Source organism: Pongo abelii, chromosome 10, assembly GCF_028885655.2.
Source record: "Pongo abelii isolate AG06213 chromosome 10, NHGRI_mPonAbe1-v2.0_pri, whole genome shotgun sequence".
NCBI lineage: Eukaryota > Metazoa > Chordata > Mammalia > Primates > Hominidae > Pongo > Pongo abelii.
The window spans coordinates 1,056,731-1,075,335 of NC_071995.2; the positions used below are offsets into that span (position 1 = coordinate 1,056,731).

At 41.6% G+C, this 18,605-nt stretch overlaps 1 protein-coding gene across 28 annotated transcripts in view; it reads left to right on the top strand.

Moving 5' to 3' along the window:
- ERC1 (ELKS/RAB6-interacting/CAST family member 1) overlaps positions 1-18,605 on the top strand; it is a 511,501-nt gene that overhangs the window by 35,639 nt on the left and 457,257 nt on the right. For 21 of the 28 annotated variants that reach the window (XM_054527822.2, XM_063711688.1, XM_063711689.1 and 18 more), the window contains exon 2: positions 4,647-5,474. The exons of 6 other annotated variants lie outside the window; for them this stretch is intronic. In XM_054527822.2, the coding sequence (XP_054383797.1) occupies positions 4,806-5,474 (669 nt within the window). In that variant the 5' untranslated portion in view covers positions 4,647-4,805. Of the gene's footprint in view, positions 1-4,310; positions 4,439-4,646; positions 5,475-18,605 lie in introns of those variants that run through there. One more of the 28 variants, XM_054527823.2, reaches the window with a different exon arrangement.

Consider the following 18,605-nt stretch of genomic DNA (forward strand, 5'->3'; position numbering starts at 1 on the left):
CTTTCTGTCATAATAAATCTAGAATTTTACATAAATTGAGTCATACTGTGTGACTTATTTGGTCATATTTTTGGTCAAATTGTTTAAAGTGCAAGAATTATTATTTTGTGGCTTTCTTCCATAGTTTAGTAAGAATTTTTTAAAAACACTGTCTTCCCTGAAGCTCATGAGATTAAAAAGCTGATATGAGGGCTTCCTTCAGATAGAGCTGGTGAATTCCTTCCCTCGTCATATAAATGAATATAGTTCTGAAAATAACAGACTCCACTTGGAAATACGATTTTGGATTTGAAAGTGACTTGAATATTAGAGTGCGCACCTGCTAATGTTGAAAACAATGTGAATTTTTGTTACTGGATCTTAGCCTATTTAGTGTGATTTAGTTACTCCACTACGTGAAAATAGAGTTCCGCACAGCAGCACAGTTGGGATATTTGTGTGTGTGTGTGAATGTGGCAGTTTATAGTTCTCATGGTGTGATTCTTGAAACTCTTGAATTTCTGTATTATTTTATTGTTTTACTTATTTTATTCTGCCTACCATCTTTTAAAAAAGACTTTCTCCTACTTAATAGAAAGATATAAGTGATTGTTGAAGTTTTGCACCTGGGAAAATCTAAGATGTAACATAAAGTTTAGAGTGGTAAATTAGTAGGATACACTACCTTAAACTTGTGAGAACCTTTACTATCCTATGGACACTTGAGATGTTACATCAGCAGATGATAGTTAACAGCCTCCAGGGATCTGGAATTAGGCTGTGACCCTACCATTGAATAGCTGTGTGTCTTTAGATAAGTCACTTAAGCCCTCTAAGCCTCAACTTTCTTTATCTGTAAAATGGAAATAATGACAGGACCCATCTTACTTATTCATACGAAATATTAAATTATAAATGAATATTGAATATATTTAATATAAATATTAAATCTTATAAAACTCATAGTACAGTGCCTGGCATATGAAACACTCACTCACTAAATGTTGGCTTTTGTTATTCAAAGGATTCCAGATAATTAATGGCTCTCTTATTTTAAGCAATATTCAAATTACTTAAAAAAAGAAAAAACTTTGTATCCCTCTTCGATCTTGAAATAGAATTCATCTTAAGTAGTGATTTGTAGATTACTACCTGTCACCCACTTTACAGTCCAGATTACTCATGAAAAGGAATTTTTACTTCATGAGCTAGGTTAGTCCTGGAAAGGAATTTCCTAACATTACTAGCAAAATATTGCAATTTCTGAACTTGGTGTGCCATAGCAGTTTCTGAGATGGAGGGAGATTGGAGTCTTTCCTTAAAGGGTCAGGTTCTGTGTATTTCCTGTCTTGTTTGTTGAGATTTCTTTACTGGTTCACTAATGTAGAGATGAGACCACCTGTGTGTTCACATTTTTGAGGATTTTTAACCTGTTTGAGTTTGACCAGAATAGATACTGTCTTTAGAATCTTATTTTTGACAATATGATTTACTTGGGTACTATTTTCAATGAAGAAACACTTACAAGAATCAATTTACATAATAATGGATTTTGGGAAAATATTGTTTAATATGCTGAAGCCTGTTGTTACTTGACCTAAGCCAATTCTTTGAAATGATGCTAGGAAATCAGAGAGATCTAGTTTAGATCTGTATTGTCTTTGAAGGAAGTGTATAAAGTTGATAGCTATAGTATAGTGGGTTCTGCATCCACAGATCAAACCAACTGTGGACCAAAAATATTTGGGAAGGAATCTTAAAGTCACCTTGAAATAAAAAGTGGAAAAAAAAAAAAAAAGAAAATACTTGGGAAAAAATAATACAACATGGAAAAATAATACAAATAAAAAACACAATAACAACGATTTACATAGCATCTACATTGTATTAAGTATTATAAGTAATTTAGAGATGATTTAAAGTATACTGGAGAATATCCATAGGTTTTATGCGATTACTATGTCATTTTGAATCAGGGACTTGAGCATCCTGGGATTTTTGTTGTCTGTGGGGGTCTTGGATATCTGGATACTTTCCGCTGGAGCCAGTCCCCAGCAGATATCAAGGGGACAACTGCCTGTGGTTTTAAAATTTGTTTTAATTATACTTGTAGAGTATGAACATGTTTTCTTTTTTGAAACAAAAATTCAGGTGCTTTATGGTAGTTTGAGTGTAGAGCTTTATACGTTGAGCTAAAGCCTCCACAAACATTTTTCCCCTTTATAACACAAGTTTCCTTCCCTCTAATTATTGCTGTTTCAAAATTGGCATTTCCCATGTAGGAATTCTTTACATACTCTGTTTACAGATCATTATGCTTATGTTGACTGTATTTTTCACCTAGCTTTTGGTTTATCTTCTAATTTTATTTACAGCATTTTTTGGTATAATACTTTGTCATTTTGACATAATTAAGTGTGTTGGTTGTTTTTCTTTATGGTTTTTGCTTCTGGTTTTTTATTTAAGCCTTTTCCTAACTCAAGTTCACAAGGATATTCTTCAAAATTTTCTTCTAGTATTTTTAATGGTTTAAAAAATTTATATATTTAACGTATATGGAATTTATTTTGGTGTACTATGTGAAGACGAATATACTTTATGTTTCTCAAAGAGCAACAAGTATTTAAACTTCATTTATTGAGTGATTTTTCATTTCCTCACTGTATTAGTCTGTTCTCATGCTGCTAATACAGACATACCCAAGACTAGGTAATTTAAAAAGGAAAGTTTTTTTTTTTTTTGAGACGGAGTCTCACTCTTCTCACCCAGGCTAGAGTGCAGTGGCGCAATCTCGGCTCACTGCAATGTCTGCCGCCTGGGTTCAAGCTTCTCATGCCTCAGCCTCCTGAGTAGCTGGGATTACAGACACCTGCCACCATGCTCGGTTAATTTTTGTACTTTTAGTGAGATTGGGTTTCACCGTGTTAGTCAGGCTGGTCTCGAACTCTTGATGTCAGGTGATCCGCCCGCCTTGGTCTCCCAAATTGCTGAAATTACAGGTGTGAGCCACTGCACCCTGCCAGGAAAAAGGTTTAATGGACTCTCAGTTCCACATGGCTGGGGAGACCTCACAATCATGGCAGAAGGTGAATGAGGAGCAAAATTATATCTTACATGGCGACAGACAAGAGAACTTGTGCAAGGGAACTCCCATTTATAAAACTATCACATCTGATGAGACTTATTCACTACCACAAGAACAGTAGAGGGGAAACCGCTCCCATGATTCAGTTAAGTACACCTGGCCCCACCCTTGATACGTGAAGATTATTACCATTCAAGGTGAGATTTGAGTGGGGACACAGCCAAACCATGTCACTCACTGTTTTGAAATGTTACTTTTAACATATATTAAATTCCCGTATATAATTTAGACCCTGTTCTTGGGCTAGTACTATACAGTTTTCATTATTATAGTTTTACAAGGCTACAATACTTTATGAGAAACCTCGCAGGTCAGATGTGGTTTTGTTGTCAGGAATTTTTTCCAGTAATACTTAGTGGACATTAGGTAGTATCCAGTAATCACACACATTGTTTTCTTGATGAAATATATGAAGTCACACTATGTGGGATACATATAAACAGTAAGTAAGCTCAGATCAGGTCAAGTTTTGCTGCTAGATGAGTTAAAAGGAAAAACATTTTCAGAGGTTTTTGGATTTTTGCAGTACAAATGAAGAATTATGGATTTGTAATTTATCTTGCTGTTGAGGGCTGTCTTCCTTCTTTGTTCATCTATTTTAAATTGTTTGGTTACTCTTGTATCTTTACTCTCCATTTGAATTTTAGAGTCAGCTTGTTGAGTTACTTGAAAAACCCTTCAACACCTGTGAAAGGAAGTGATCTATAGCTGGTTAGCAAAATCCTGTAGAGATTTTTCACTGGGATTGTGCTAAGTAGTTGGGGAAGAACTGAATCTTAGCAGTGTTCGTCTTCTCATCCATGAACACGGATAACTTTTGTTTAGGTGTTCTTTCATGTCTCTCAGTAAAATGTTATAGTTTTTTTCCCCCAAAATGCTTGCACATTTTTGTTGATTTACATCAAAGTACTTTTATGGTTTTGTTGCTGTTGTGAATGGGATTTAAAATTTCTTTTAAATTAAAAACTACATTTTCTAGTTGTTACTACTGATGTATACATTGATATTTATATATTGATATTGAGTTTGACCAATTTGTTGAGTTCTGTTATTCTAATAACTTGTCAGTTGATTATCTTGGGTTTTCAGTTAGAAAATCATACATTCAGACATTGAGTTTAATCTTTTCCTTGTCAATCTTTATACTTCTTGTTTTTTTTTTTTTTGTTTTTTGTAGACAGGGTCTTGCTGTGTATCCCAGGTTGGTCTTGAACTCCTGGCCTCAAGCGATCTCCCTACCTTGGCCTCCCAAAGCACTGGGATTATAGACATGAGCCATTGCACCTGGCACTTTTTTTTTTCCCCAGTTGCGTGGTATGTTTTCAGCATTCAGTTTTGAGACATCTAAAATATCTCTAAAATATTGCTTACTATGAGTACATTATGCTGTAATCACATTCTGAATGCATGAGTAAATACATGGTAGAAGGGCTAGATCTTCTTTAAGTGGGGGTAATGGAAAGTTTCTGAGAAGGGAAATATTTATTATTGGAGGATTTAATGTGTGATCTTTTCATTACAGATATGGTGTAAGATACTTCTTCGAGATTGGACAGCTGGGGACCTTCTTCTGATTAACCTTAAAACAACTTATAGCCATAGAGACACCTCACAAAGTTCCCATTTTGTTGTTGTTGTTGTTGTTGATTTTCTGCTTTACACCTTTTCTGACCTTGCAACCATGTATGGAAGTGCTCGCTCTGTTGGGAAGGTGGAACCGAGCAGCCAGAGCCCTGGGCGTTCACCCAGGCTTCCACGTTCCCCTCGCTTGGGTCATCGTCGAACCAATAGTACAGGAGGGAGTTCGGGAAGCAGTGTTGGAGGTGGCAGTGGGAAAACCCTTTCAATGGAAAATATACAATCTTTAAATGCTGCCTATGCCACCTCTGGCCCTATGTATCTAAGTGACCATGAAAATGTGGGTTCAGAAACACCTAAAAGCACCATGACACTTGGCCGTTCTGGGGGACGTCTGCCTTACGGTGTTCGGATGACTGCTATGGGTAGTAGCCCCAATATAGCTAGCAGTGGGGTTGCTAGTGACACCATAGCATTTGGAGAGCATCACCTCCCTCCTGTGAGTATGGCATCCACTGTACCTCACTCCCTTCGTCAGGCGAGAGATAACACAATCATGGATCTGCAGACACAGCTGAAGGAAGTATTAAGGGAAAATGATCTCTTGCGGAAAGATGTGGAAGTAAAGGAGAGCAAATTGAGTTCTTCAATGAATAGCATCAAGACCTTCTGGAGCCCAGAGCTGAAGAAAGAACGAGCCCTGAGAAAAGACGAAGCTTCCAAAATCACTATTTGGAAGGAACAGTACAGAGTTGTACAGGAGGAAAACCAGGTAAGTTCTACATGTGTGTTTACCTTTATTGGCTGAATTCATGTATATAAATGAAATAGCCTTTTTTTTCCCCCTTTCCTAGATTTTTCCCTTCGTAGTATATGTATCTTCCTTTTTCCTATTGATTTTACTATTTTGTGTCCTCCATTTCTCAGCGCTTTCCAAATTTGGTCCTGTGCCCTGTTTTTTTCTAGTTGCCCATGTCTCCTTGCTCCAATTCTTGCTTGGTTCTTTTCTCTGGTTTCTCTTTCTCTTCGTGTCTTTCCTTTCAGCATATGTTATCTTTTTTTTTTTTCAATTCTTCTGAGAGTATAATTTTGCCACACACTCTAATATCTATTACCAAATGTATTTAGACAAGGTAACTTTAAAGTATACCATTAAGATTTGTCATAATGTCAAAAAGTCATTCTTAAAAACAAAACAAAATGACTATCACAAGGTAAATCAGTGTTGTCAGCTGAGAACAGAAATTACTTTTAAAAAGTTAATGTTAGCCGGGTGCGGTGGCTCACACTTGTAATCCCAGCATTTGGGAGGCCGAGTTGTGCGGATCATTGAGGTCAGGAGTTCGAGACCAGCCTGGCAACATGGCGAAACCCTGACTCTACTAAAAATACAAAAATTAGCTAGGTGTGATGGTGTGTGCCTGTAATTCCAGCATCTAAGGAGGCTGAGGCAGGAGTATCACATAAACCTGGGAGGCGGAGGTTGCAGTGAGCTGAGATCCCGCCACTGCACTCCAGTCTGGGGTGACGGAGTGAGACTGTCTCAAAAAAGAAAAAAAAGTTTAATGTTGATGATGTATTTATTAAGTACGAACAATAAGTAACTGTTCTTTTTGTTGCCATTCATGGAAGTTTAACATCAGGATGCTTTTGTAGCTTTTTGTTCTGTAATTCTTTACATTTAAGGTGGAGGAAAGGCAACTTGGTGTGATTGTTTACTTGTAGAAAATAAATGAGATGACTGGGCATTATAATTATGGGGCTTTGCAATTGGAGAGCTAAGTGCTGTCACATTAGCTACAGGAAATATCCACTTATTTTTTTTGCTCCTCCAGGTTATAGTTGATGTTTGCTGATAGCCATGTCACATTCAGTGAGGAAGCTGATGACTCCAAAGATGTGAACAAATCATATTCAGGCTCTACTAGTTAAAATGTTAAACGTACTTTTTTTTTTTTTTTTTTTTTTTTTCGAGACGGAGTCTTGGTCTGTCTCCCAGGCTGAAGTACAGTGATGCAATCTCAGCTCATTGCAACCTCCACCTCCCAGGTTCAAGTGATTCTCCTGTCTCAGCCTCCTGGGTAGCTGGAATTACAGGTGCCTGCTACCACGCCCGGCTAATATTTGTATTTTTAGTAGAGACGGGGTTTCACCGAGTTGGCCAGGCTGGTCTCAAACTCCTGACCTCAGGTGGTTCACCTGCCTTGGCCTCCCGAAGTGCTGGGATTATAGGCGTGAGCCACCATGCCCAGCCCATACTTTTTGTTTAAAAGACTTTTAGAATTTTTCTCTTTTCACATTTTTTTCCCCCATGGCCCAAGTTGTCTGTACTTTTAGAAGTTTTCTTAAACTTGCAAGCTTGAATTTTTTTCCTCCTTAAAAAAGCTATCTCATACTCTTAAAGGAGAATATGTAATTAGCTACCTCATTGTTGGTATTACACTTTATTTTTGGATTAGGTTAATAAAAATTATAAAGAAAGCAACTGATATCAATTTCTGCAGTGTTCTTAAATGATACTAAGAACTAAAGAAGCAATCAGAAATGATCTGTGTCTCTGATGAAGAAGTCATCTGCCACACAAAGATGTTTAGGTCAATGATGGACCTCATGTATTACTATGGTCCCATAAGATTACAATATAGTGTTAGCCAGGTGTGGTAGCTCGCACCTGTACTCCCAGCACTTTGTGAGGCTGAGAGGGTGTGGATTGGTTGAGGCCAGGAGTTTGAGACCAGCCTGGGCAAAATGGTGAAACCCTGTCTCTGCAAAAAATAGAAAAAAATTTAGCGGGGTTTGGTGGTGGGCGCCTGTACTACTTGGGAGACTGAGGCAGGAGGATCACCTGAACCTGGGAGGTCGAGGCCAGTCAGCTGAGATTGGGCCACTGTACTCCAGCCTGTGTGAGAGTGAGACCCTGTCTCTAAAAACAAAACAAAAAACAAAGATTATAATACAGTGTTTTCACTGTATCTTTTCTATGCTTAGATGTGTTTAGATACACAGATATTTACCATTGTGTTACAGTTGCCTACAGTATTCAATACAGTAACATGCTGTACAGTTTGTAGCCTAGAAGCAGTAGGCTCTATCCTATATCCTAGGTGTGTGGTAGGCCGTACCAGATGGGTTTGTATAAGTCCACTTGATGATCTTTGCACAATGATGAAATCGCCTTTCTCAGAACATATCTGTCATTAAGCAACATATGACTGTAAATCTAATTTAAGATTTCTGTTGATTGTCTTACCATTCTTACTAATATGCACTCCAGATATTCAGATCTACTGTTTTGGCTACTTGAAGATCTCTAGTTACATTACATTTTGTATGTTAAAGCTCCAGACACATTTTCAGCAATAAAAATAGCTCAATTTTTCTGTTCATAAATATAAAACAGAAAAGCATAGATATGAAAGCAAAATATATTCCAGATCCTCCCATCTACTGACAACTTTGCTATTCCACTGTTAACATTTTGACATTTCTCTTTACTGAAATATCTCTATGCATATACACATAACAGATTTACCTGAATGGAATACTGTTGGTATTATGCTGTGACCTTTTTTTAGCTAACAACATTTCTACTGTATACTAAAGGTCTCTAATATATATCTAAATTATTATTTTTAATGCCTCCTACTATTCTATTGTGTCTATTCTAGTTAATATCACAGGGCCAAAATTCTTCGAATTTACTTGGTAGTACAACGCAAATTAAAAACCTTGAATTCATTTGAATCAGATTTCTAAGTAATTAGAAATTATGATAATTTTATTCTTTCTCAGATACATTATAACTTCAAACTACTTTGCTTTTACTTTTTCATCAGTTATTAAAGTTGTCACTACTCAAAATTTGAGTGTTTTAATATATTTAAATCTCTTTCTTAGAGACTTAGCTGCTTTAAAGAAGAGAAATTGTCCTTTAAAAAATATTCCTTAGGAAGTTCTTTGAGTTTGAGTCATTAAGACTTTAAGAATGTGTAAAGAAAGAAAAAAAGCTAAAATAGACCCCACTGATGGAGTCTAAAATTAAGGACAGGGTTCTTAAATGCTGGCTCAGAAACATCAACATCAACAGGCATATTTGGTTAAAACAGATTGCCAGGCCTTCCTTCATACCAGCTAAGTACAATCTCTGGAGATGGGGTCCAGGAACTTATGTTTTGAACAAGCTTCTCTGGTGGTTCTGATGAGAAACCACTCTTGGGATCTTTAGAATTTAGTAAATCTAATGTAATTCTTTTTTTTTTTTTTTTGGAGACGGAGTCTTGCTCTGTAGCCCAGGCTGGAGTACAGTGATGCGATCTTGGCTCACTGCAACCTCTGCCTCCTGGGTCCCGGTTCAAGCAGTTCTCCTGCCTCAGCCTCCTTAGTAGCTGGGATTACAGGTGCCCCCCACCACACCTGGCTAATTTTTGTATTTTAGTAAAGATGGGGCTTCACTGTGTTGGCCAGGCTGGTCTTGAACTCCTGACCTCGTGATCCGTCCGCCTTGGCCTCCCAAAGTGCTGGGATTATAGGCATGAGCCACTGCGCCGAATGTAAATCTAAGTCTTAAACTTGTCTGTTGCCTGTTTGTCAATTTGTGATGGTTCTATTGTGGCACTTTTGAGCTCAACCATAAAAGAAAGGAAAAGAAACAAGGGACCATTTGCTCAGTGTGTCTCATCCTTTATTCTACCACTTTACATCTCAGGGATGTGACCTACTCTTGTTCATAATGATCATTAACTGTGACAGGGACCCTCAGTGGATGGGGCGTGTGTAGGGGAAAAGGGTGTTTAAAATTTTAGATATGTTTAGTTAAAAAGAGCCCTCCAGGTGATGTTGATGTCTCCTCACCTTGTGAATCACTGATGCACCAGATAAATGTTCACATGATACATGACGGCAGAACAGTGAAGTACATTTTCTTCAGTTGACATTTTTGAGTTGTCAGTACAGTACTGACTTTAGTTTTTAATTTGCATTGCACTACAAAGTAAATTGGTTGGATTTGTCAGTTGAAGTACAACACCAAAAAAAATCATTCCTAAACATAAAATGATAGTACATTCTCAGTTTTTTTTTTTAATTGTTTTTGAGACAGAGCCTCACTGTGTCACCCAGGCTGGAGTGCAGTGGCGTAACCTTGGCTCACTGCAACCTCCATCTCCAGGGTTCAAGTGACTCTCCTGCCTCAGCCTCTGGAGTAGCTGGGATTACAGGTGTGTGCCACCACGCCTGGCTAATTTTTTGTATTTTTTGTATTTTTTTTTTTTTTTTTTTTGAGACAGAGTCTCGCTCTGTTGCTCAGGCTGGAGTGTGGTGGCGTGATCTCAGCTCACTGCAAGCTCTGCCTCCCGGATTAATGCCATTCTCCTGCCTCAGCCTCCTGAGTAGCTGGGACTACAGGTGCCTGCCACCACGCCCAGCTAATTTTTTGTATTTTCAGTAGAGATGGAGTTTCACTGTGTTAGCCAGGATGGTCTCAATCTCCTGACCTCATGATCCTCCCACCTCAGCCTCCCAAAGTGCTGGGATTATAGGTGTGAGCCACCGTGCCTGGCCAATTTTTTGTATTTTTAGTAGAGACAGTTTTCACCATGTTGACCAGACTGGTCTTGAACTCTCGACCTCAGGTAATCCATCTGCCTTGGCCTCCCAAAGTGTTGGGATCACAGGCATGAGCCACCGCACCCGGCCGTTTTTTTTTGAGCTGGAGTCTCAGTGTTGCCCAGGCTGGAGTGCAATGGCACAATCTCAGCTTACTGGAACCTCTGCCTCCCAGGTTTAAGCGATTCTTCTGCCTCAGCCTCCCGAGTGGCCAGGATTACAGGCATGTGCCACCATGCCCGGCTAATTTCTGTATTTTTTTTTTTTTTTGAGTCGGAGTCTTGCTCTGTCACCAGGCTGGAGTGCAGTGGCACAATCTCAGCTCACTGCAACCTCCGCCTCCTGAGTTCGAGCGATTCCCCTGCCTCAGCCTCCCAAGTAGCTGGGATTACAGGCACGTGCCACCACGCCTGGCTAATTTTTTGTATTTTAGTAGAGACGGGATTTTGCCATGTTGGCCAAGCTGGTCTCGAACTCCTGACCTCAGGTGATCTGCCTGCCTCAGCCTCCCAAAGTGTTGGGATTACAGGCATGAGTCACCATGCCCGGCTTAAATTCTGTTTTTATAGTTTGGTATTGAATTGTAAATATCAGGGGAAAAAAATGAGTTTGCTTTCTTTAGTTTTGTGGTTAAGTATCAATATAACCTAGGTCTTGGAAACTGTATTCTTAGGGGTTGTATTGGGTTCTTTTTTTTTTTTCTTGGTAAAAATGAGATTGGTAAATTTGGAGTATGTAATGGTGTATACTAGTGCCCAAATATGAGATTCTTTATATGTATTTAGATAATTCTCATAGTGTATCATATTTGAATATTATACAATTTCAAATGTATTGTTAATAAAAAAAAATCACAGTTTGATTTAATTGAAAAGTGGCTGAGACATAATTTTTTATTATAAGAAGTATTGTGAGCTGGGTATGGTAGTGTATGCCGGTAGTCTTAGCTACTCAGGAGGCTGAGGCAGGAGAATCCCTCGAGTCCAGGAGTTTGAGTCCAGCCTGGGCAACATAGTGAGACCTTGTCTCTTAAAAAGAAATAAAAAATAAAAATTTAAAAGAATTAAGAAATATTGTGGAAAAATTGCCTATGAATAAACACTTCTTTTTAAAGGCTCTACTTTTCAAGAATGGATTGACAGCATATGTGTGTGTAAGATTATACGTGTGTGTATGTGTGTGTATCAAATTTAGAGTAGATTTGAAGTTACTGGATTTATCACCATTATACCTGGAATTAGCTAGTCACCATTATACCTTGTTGATGATGCTGAAACTATGCCCCTCACTAAGATGGTTTTTATTATGAAGTGACTCAGAAATGTCAATTTTAATGAAAAACGTTATTGGCGTACTTGTTCATTTTGAAATAATTGAAGCAGTTGTTTATGCTTGTACTTCAGAAGCTGTGTGGAAAATACGTAATATCCTTTCTAAGTATCAGTCTACATTCAAAGACAAAATATTTGAATCTTCTGAATACTTCAGTTCAGTTCCAGTGAAACAGTCCACAGGATTTTCATGCCAAAAAACCCATATGTGCTGAAGAATGGTGAACACCGCCTTATCTAGATTCCACCCCTTGCCCTAATTAAACACCAGTGCTGGCAGGGATATATTCTCCGTATACCCACTGTAATTACTACACAATCCTAAAATTGTATAACTTTGGTCCAAAAAACGAAGGGTGCAATTTTAAAGTAAAGTGAAACACTGCAATGAGATACAGAGACACAGAATGCTAATTAATAGATTATAGTCAGCCAGCAGTGGGGCCTAATTAAACTCTGCATTCATTATACCCTCCATAGCCCTCAGAGGTCAGGCATCTTCCACTTGATAAAGAAGATTGGTTTAATAGGATTTACAGTAATTAAATAGTTTTCCCATTTCGGTTTGAGACTGGGGATTTAGGTCCATTCTAAATATTTGATCTGATTGGACCATAGAGATCTTGTTCTAGGATCCTATCAGATGTAAAGACACATTTGCTTAGAATTGCTTGATATGTGTGGTTCTTTATTATGGAGTTCTTTTAGAAGATGTTTCTAATATAAATACTCAGCAATTTTTATGTCTCATCCTTCTTTTGTTACTGAACTTTCAAATACTGCTGGTTGGAGAGTTAGAATAGTAATGTAACAGGGAAGGCTTTTTTTCTTTTTTAAAATTGGGAGTAAGGAAGGTTTTTAGTGTACATTTGACGAAGAATGAAAATCTAGCTGTGAGCTTGGTGGAACTGCAGAGCTACTAAGACTTTGGATGGGGCCGGGCGCAGTGGCTCGCGCCTGTAATCCCAGCACTTTGGGAGGCTGAGGCGGGCGGACCACGAGGTCAGGAGATCGAGACCATCCTGGCTAACAAGGTGAAACCCCATCTCTACTAAAAATACAAAAAATTAGCTGGGTGTGGTGGTGGGCACCTGTAGTCCCAGCTACTTGGGAGGCTGAGGCAGGAGAATGGCATGAACCCGAGAGGCGGAGCTTGCAGTCAGCTGAGATCGCACCACTGCACTCCAGCCTGGGAGACAGAGCGTGACTCCATCTCAAAAAAAAAAAAAAAAAAAAAGACTTCGGATGATTTATATTTTTTTTATTCTAAACAGCATTTAACCAGATTATCGTCATACTTCTTTTTTGATTATGCCTTGAAATAATTCTGTGTGTTGAATTTAGTTGGAAGCTTATTTTAAAAATATTTAAAGCACTGTCATTGAAATATTTCATGAACAAAATACTGTTTAATATTATAGGATGGCAGGTGAATTTAATGTTTTTTGCCTTGTGTGTTTCTTTTCTTTTTGGAGTCTGATTTTTATGATTCTCATTTACTTAGGAATCAAGAGAATTTCTAGTTCAGAAATGCAAAAAGATAACCTTGTGTAATTCTTTGTCATTTTTTTCTCATTATTTGGAGACTTTTGACTATTAACATTTATATAATTTTAGGTCGTACCTTGATTTGCCGCATGATAAAAGCTATTTTTTTCTTTATTCTTTTTTTTTTTTTAATTTATGAAGTATTTATTGATCATTCTTGGGTGTTTCTCGGAGAGGGGGATATGGCAGGGTCATAGGATAATAGTAGAGAGAAGGTCAGGAGATAAACACATGAACAAAGGTCTCTGGTTTTCCTAGGCAGAGGTCCCTGCGGCCTTCTGCAGTGTTTGTGTCCCTGGGTACTTGAGATTAGGGAGTGGTGATGACTCTTAAAGAGCATGCTGCCTTCAAGCATCTGTTTAACAAAGCACATCTTGCACCGCCCTTAATCCATTTAACCGTGAGTTGACACAGCACATGTTTCAGAGAGCAAGGGGCTGGGGGAAAGGCCATAGATCAACAGCATCCCAAGGCAGAAGAATTTCTCCTAGTCAGAACAAAATGGAGTCTCCTATGCCCACCTCTTTCGACACAGACACAGCAACAGTCTGATCTCTCCTTCCTTTCCCCACACTTCCCCCCCTTCTCTTCAACAAAACCGCCATCGTCCTCATGGCCCGCTCCCGATGGTCGCTGTCTCTTCGGAGCTGTTGGGTACACCTCCCAGACAGGGCGGCCGGGCAGAGGCGCTCCTCACCTCCCAGATGGGGTGGCCAGGCAGAGGCGCTCCTCACTTCCTCCCAGACGGGGTGGCGGCCAGGCAGAGGCGCTCCTCGCTTCCCAGACGTGGCGGCCAGGCAGAGGCGCTCCTCGCTTCCAGATGGGGTGGCGGCCGGGCAGAGGCGCTCCTCGCTTCCAGATGGGGTGGCGGCCGGGCAGAGGCGCTCCTCACTTCCCAGACGGGGCAGCCGGGCAGAGGCGCTCCTCACTTCCCATATGGGGTGGCGGCTGGGCAGAGGCGCTCCTCACTTCCCAGACGGGGCAGCCGGGCAGAGGCGCTCCTCACTTCCCATATGGGGTGGCGGCTGGGCAGAGGCGCTCCTCACTTCCCAGATGGGGCAGCCGGGCAGAGGCGCTCCTCACTTCCTCCCAGACGGGGTGGCGGCCGGGCAGAGGCGCTCCTCACCTCCCAGACGGGGCGGCCGGGCAGAGGTGCTCCTCATCTCCCAGATGGGGCAGCTGGGCAGAGGTGCTCCTCACTTCCTCCCAGACGGGGTGGCGGCCGGGCAGAGGCACTTCTCACCTCCCAGACGGGGCGGCCGGGCAGAGGCGCTCCTCACCTCCCAGACGGGGTGGCCAGGCAGAGGCGCTCCTCACTTCCCATATGGGGTGGCGGCCGGGCAGAGGCGCTCCTCACTTCCTCCCAGACGGGGGGTGGTGGCCAGGCAGAGGCGCTCCTCACCTCCCAGACGGGGTGGCAGCCGGGCAGAGGCGCTCCTCATCTCCCAGACGGGGCAGTCAGGCAGAGATGCTCCTCACTTCCTCCCAGACGGGGTGGCAGCCGGGCAGAGGCGCTCCTCACCTCCCAGACGGGGTGGCCGGGCAGAGGCGTTCCTCACTTCCCAGACGGGGCGGCCGGGCAGAGGCGCTCCTCACTTCCCAGACGTTGGGCAACTGGGCAGAGGCGCTCCTCACTTCCCAGACGGGTCAGCTGGGCAGAGGCGCTCCTCACATCCCAGACGATGGGCAGCTGGGCAGAGACGTTCCTCACATCCTATACGGGATGGCGGCCGGGCAGAGGCGCTCCTCACTTCCCAGATGGGGCAGCCGGGCAGAGGGGCTCCTCACATCCCAGACGATGGGCGGCCAGGCAGAGACGCTCCTCACCTCCTAGACGGGGTGGCGGCGGGGCAGAGGCTGTAATCTTAGCACTTTAAGAGGCCAAGGCAGGAGGCTGGTAGGTGGAGGTTGTAGCGAGCCGAGATCACGCCACTGCACTCCAGCCTGAGCACCATTGAGCATTGAGTGAGCGAGGCTCTGTCTGCAATCCCAGCACCTCGGGAGGCCGAGGCAGGCAGATCACTCGAGGCCAGGAGCTGGAGACCAGCCCGGTCAACACGGCGAAACCCCGTCTCCACCAAAAATACAAAAACCATTCAGGCGTGGCGGCGCGCGCCTGCAATCCCAGGCACTCGGCAGGCCGAGGCAGGAGAGTCACAGGAGCCCGAGGCATGGAGGTTGCAGCGAGCCGAGATCACGGCAGCACAGTCCAGCTTCGGCAACAGAGGGAGACCGAAAAAAGAAGGAGAGGGAGACCGAAGAAAGGGGAGAGGGAGAGGGGGAGGGGGAGGGAGAGGAGAGGGAGAGGGAGAGCTATTATTATTTGCCATTAAATAAACTTTTTTTTTTTTTTTTTTTTGAGACAGAGTTTTGCTCTTGTTGCCCAGCCTGGAGTGCAATGGTGCGATCTTGGCTCAGTGCAGCCTCCACCTCCCAGGTTCAAGCGATTCTCCTGCCTCAGCCTCCTGAGTAGCTGGAATTGCAGGTGCACGCCACCACACCCAGCCAATTTTTTGTTTTTTTAGTAGAGATGGTGTTTCGCCATGTTGGGCAGGCTGGTCTCAAACTCCTGGCCTCAGGTGATCTGCTGACCTCGGCCTCCCAAAGTGTTGGGATTACAGGTGTGAGCCACTGCTCCTGGCCTTAAATAAACTTTTTCATGAGGTTGCTAGTTGTTTCACTGTCATTTAAAGTCTGATCTTAAAATTTGGGATCTATGTCTTAGATTATTGTTTTAATTTTCTTTTTGATAATTTTGTTTTAACAAGAAAATGTAGATAAATTGGTATTCTTGTTTATTGCCCAGGTAAGTTTACTCTTTTTTGTTGTTTCAGAAGGGGAATGTGTTAAAGGCATTATGCAGAGTGCCATGAGAAAATGAAATCAAATGTAAAATGCATAATGTTCCTTTTGGGGAGTTTACAATCATTTTGAGAAGCAAAATTTGTACATGTATGGCTTACAGACATTTGAACTATGCATTTATCAGGTCTTGATCATATGTGAAGGTATTTAAATCAGTATGGGAAATTTGCTTCTTTTACAGTTGGTAAGTTTGCTTATCTGGAATGTAGTGAAGTATGAAAAATAATTAAGCAGAGCTAATAAAAATGTCGCACAAATATGAGATAGGGCTTATATGAAGAAATAAGGGCAGAGTTTGCCAGATAATTGCAGTCTCTCTCTCACTTTTTATTTTCCTCTGCCTTTTTGGATTTCACACTGCAGTGTAGTGTGTGATCTCATCTCAGTGAAATAAAATTGTTTTTGGAGATTTGCTAATTTACAGCAAATTTGCAGATAGCATCTTAAATATAATTTGGGGGTCCTTTTTATTGTGCAAAAGCAATCAGAAAATGGGTTTAGTTTTTAGTTACATTAATGTTAATCAGTGGAGGTCATAGTTTCATTTTTTAACATTTAAAATCGTACCACCGTCTGGAACTTGACATCTGTTATGAGTGCTCTGTTATGTCCAGAAGAGTATAGGAGGTGCCTAGAAACCACACTTTATAAGAAATGGCTGAAGGAACTCAAGAAGAGAAGACTTGCAACATTTTAATTATACTCTTAAGTATTTGATGGACAGCCATGTTGAAGGAGATTTTTCCTTTTTTCTTTCTTTGTGAGTATTGTTTTTGGAGAACAAACACTGGAAAATGAGCACAAATATTAAGGTTTTAAATTTTGGCTACAAGGAGGAATGGATTTTTGAAAAAAGCTATATCCGGCCGGGCGCGGTGGCTCACGCCTGTCATCCCAGCACTTTGGGAGGCCGAGGTGGGTGGATCACGAGGTCAGGAGATCAAGACCATCCTGGCTAACGTGGTGAAACCCCGTCTCTACTAAAAATACAAAAAATTAGCTGGGCGTGGTGGCGGGCGCCTGTGGTCCCAGCTACTCGGGAGGCTGAGGCAGGAGAATGGCGTGAACCCGGGAGGCGGCGCTTGCAGTGAGCCGAGATCATGCCACTGCACTCCAGCCTGGGCGACAGAGCGAGACTCCGTCTCAAAAAAAAGAGAAAGAAAAAAGAAAAAAGCTATTTCCATTTCATGAAAGAACAGTTTCACAAAGTAATGCTTCATCATCACTAGAAGTGGTCACTGGGAGGTCAGACTGCCTTCTGACAGCTGCGTGGGTGCTCTAAGTCATTGAACTTTTCACAATGCCCAAGGGGGTATGGAATAAAGTAGTACTTTGTGGAGAAACATTTAGGGAGTTTACCCCATCCTCCCAGGTCCTTTTGTCCTTTTTCTCCCTCCCTGTCTCCTTTCCTTCTTTTATGACAATTTTGTTGAGATATAATTGAATTCACCCTTTAAAGTATAGTTTTTTTCTTTTGTTTTTGAGACGGAGTCTCGCTCTGTTGCCCAGGCTAGAGTGCAGTGATGGGATCTCGGCTCACTGCAGCCTCCGCCTCCTGGATTCAAGCAGTTCTCTGCCTCAGCCTCCCAAGCAGCTGGGATTACAGGCACACGCCACCGCGCCCTGCTAATTTTTGTATTTTTAGTAGAGACAGGGTTTCACCATCTTGGCCAGACTGGTCTTGAATTCCTGACCTGGTGATCTATCTGCTTCGGCCTCCCAAAGTGCTAGGATTACAGGTGAGAGCCACTGTGCCCAGCCTTTTCTTTCTTAATCTGATTTACTCAATGAAGATTTTGAAGAAAGTAATAGTAAGTTGCCCTAGGGAGTTCTTGAACGAGAGTATAAATGATGTAATAAAAAATACTGTTTAGGAGCAGCTTTTACTGCTGTCAGCAGAGTGGATTGAAAAAAAGGTGGGGAAAGGAAATGAGTTTCTTGTAGAAGGCCTGAATTAAACAGGGTAATAGGAATGGAGAAGAAGGTGCACATCCATGAGATTTTCAAAGAAATATTTGGATATAGGCAGGGAACGATGGCTCGTGCCTGTAGTCCCAGCACTTTGGGAGGCCAAGGTGGGCAGGTTACTTGAGCCCAGGAGTTCAAGACCAGCCTGGGCAAAATAGTGAGACCACATCTCTTGAAAAATTAGCTGGCATGGTGGTATGCGCCTGTAGCCCCAGCTACTTGGGAGGCTAGGGCAGGAGGATGGCTTGAGCGCGGGAGGTGGAAGCTGCAATGAGCTGTGAGTGCACTACTACACTTCCGCCTGGGTGACAGAGCAAGAGGCTGTCAAAAAAAAAAAAGAAAAGAAATATTTGGATATAGACGGCAAGAGAGAAGAATACAACGAACCATGGTATTGAGATTGGGGAACTCTTTTCCCAACGATTAACAACGGAAATGGATTAGAAAGTGGAACTAAATTTAGAGTAAGGAATGATGAATTTCATTTTAATTATTTGAATAAAAGTTTTTCATATGAATTTGGAGATAAGAGACTAGTGACTGTGACCTCAGGTACATGCATATAGATGTTACAAAGGTGTGCTTGT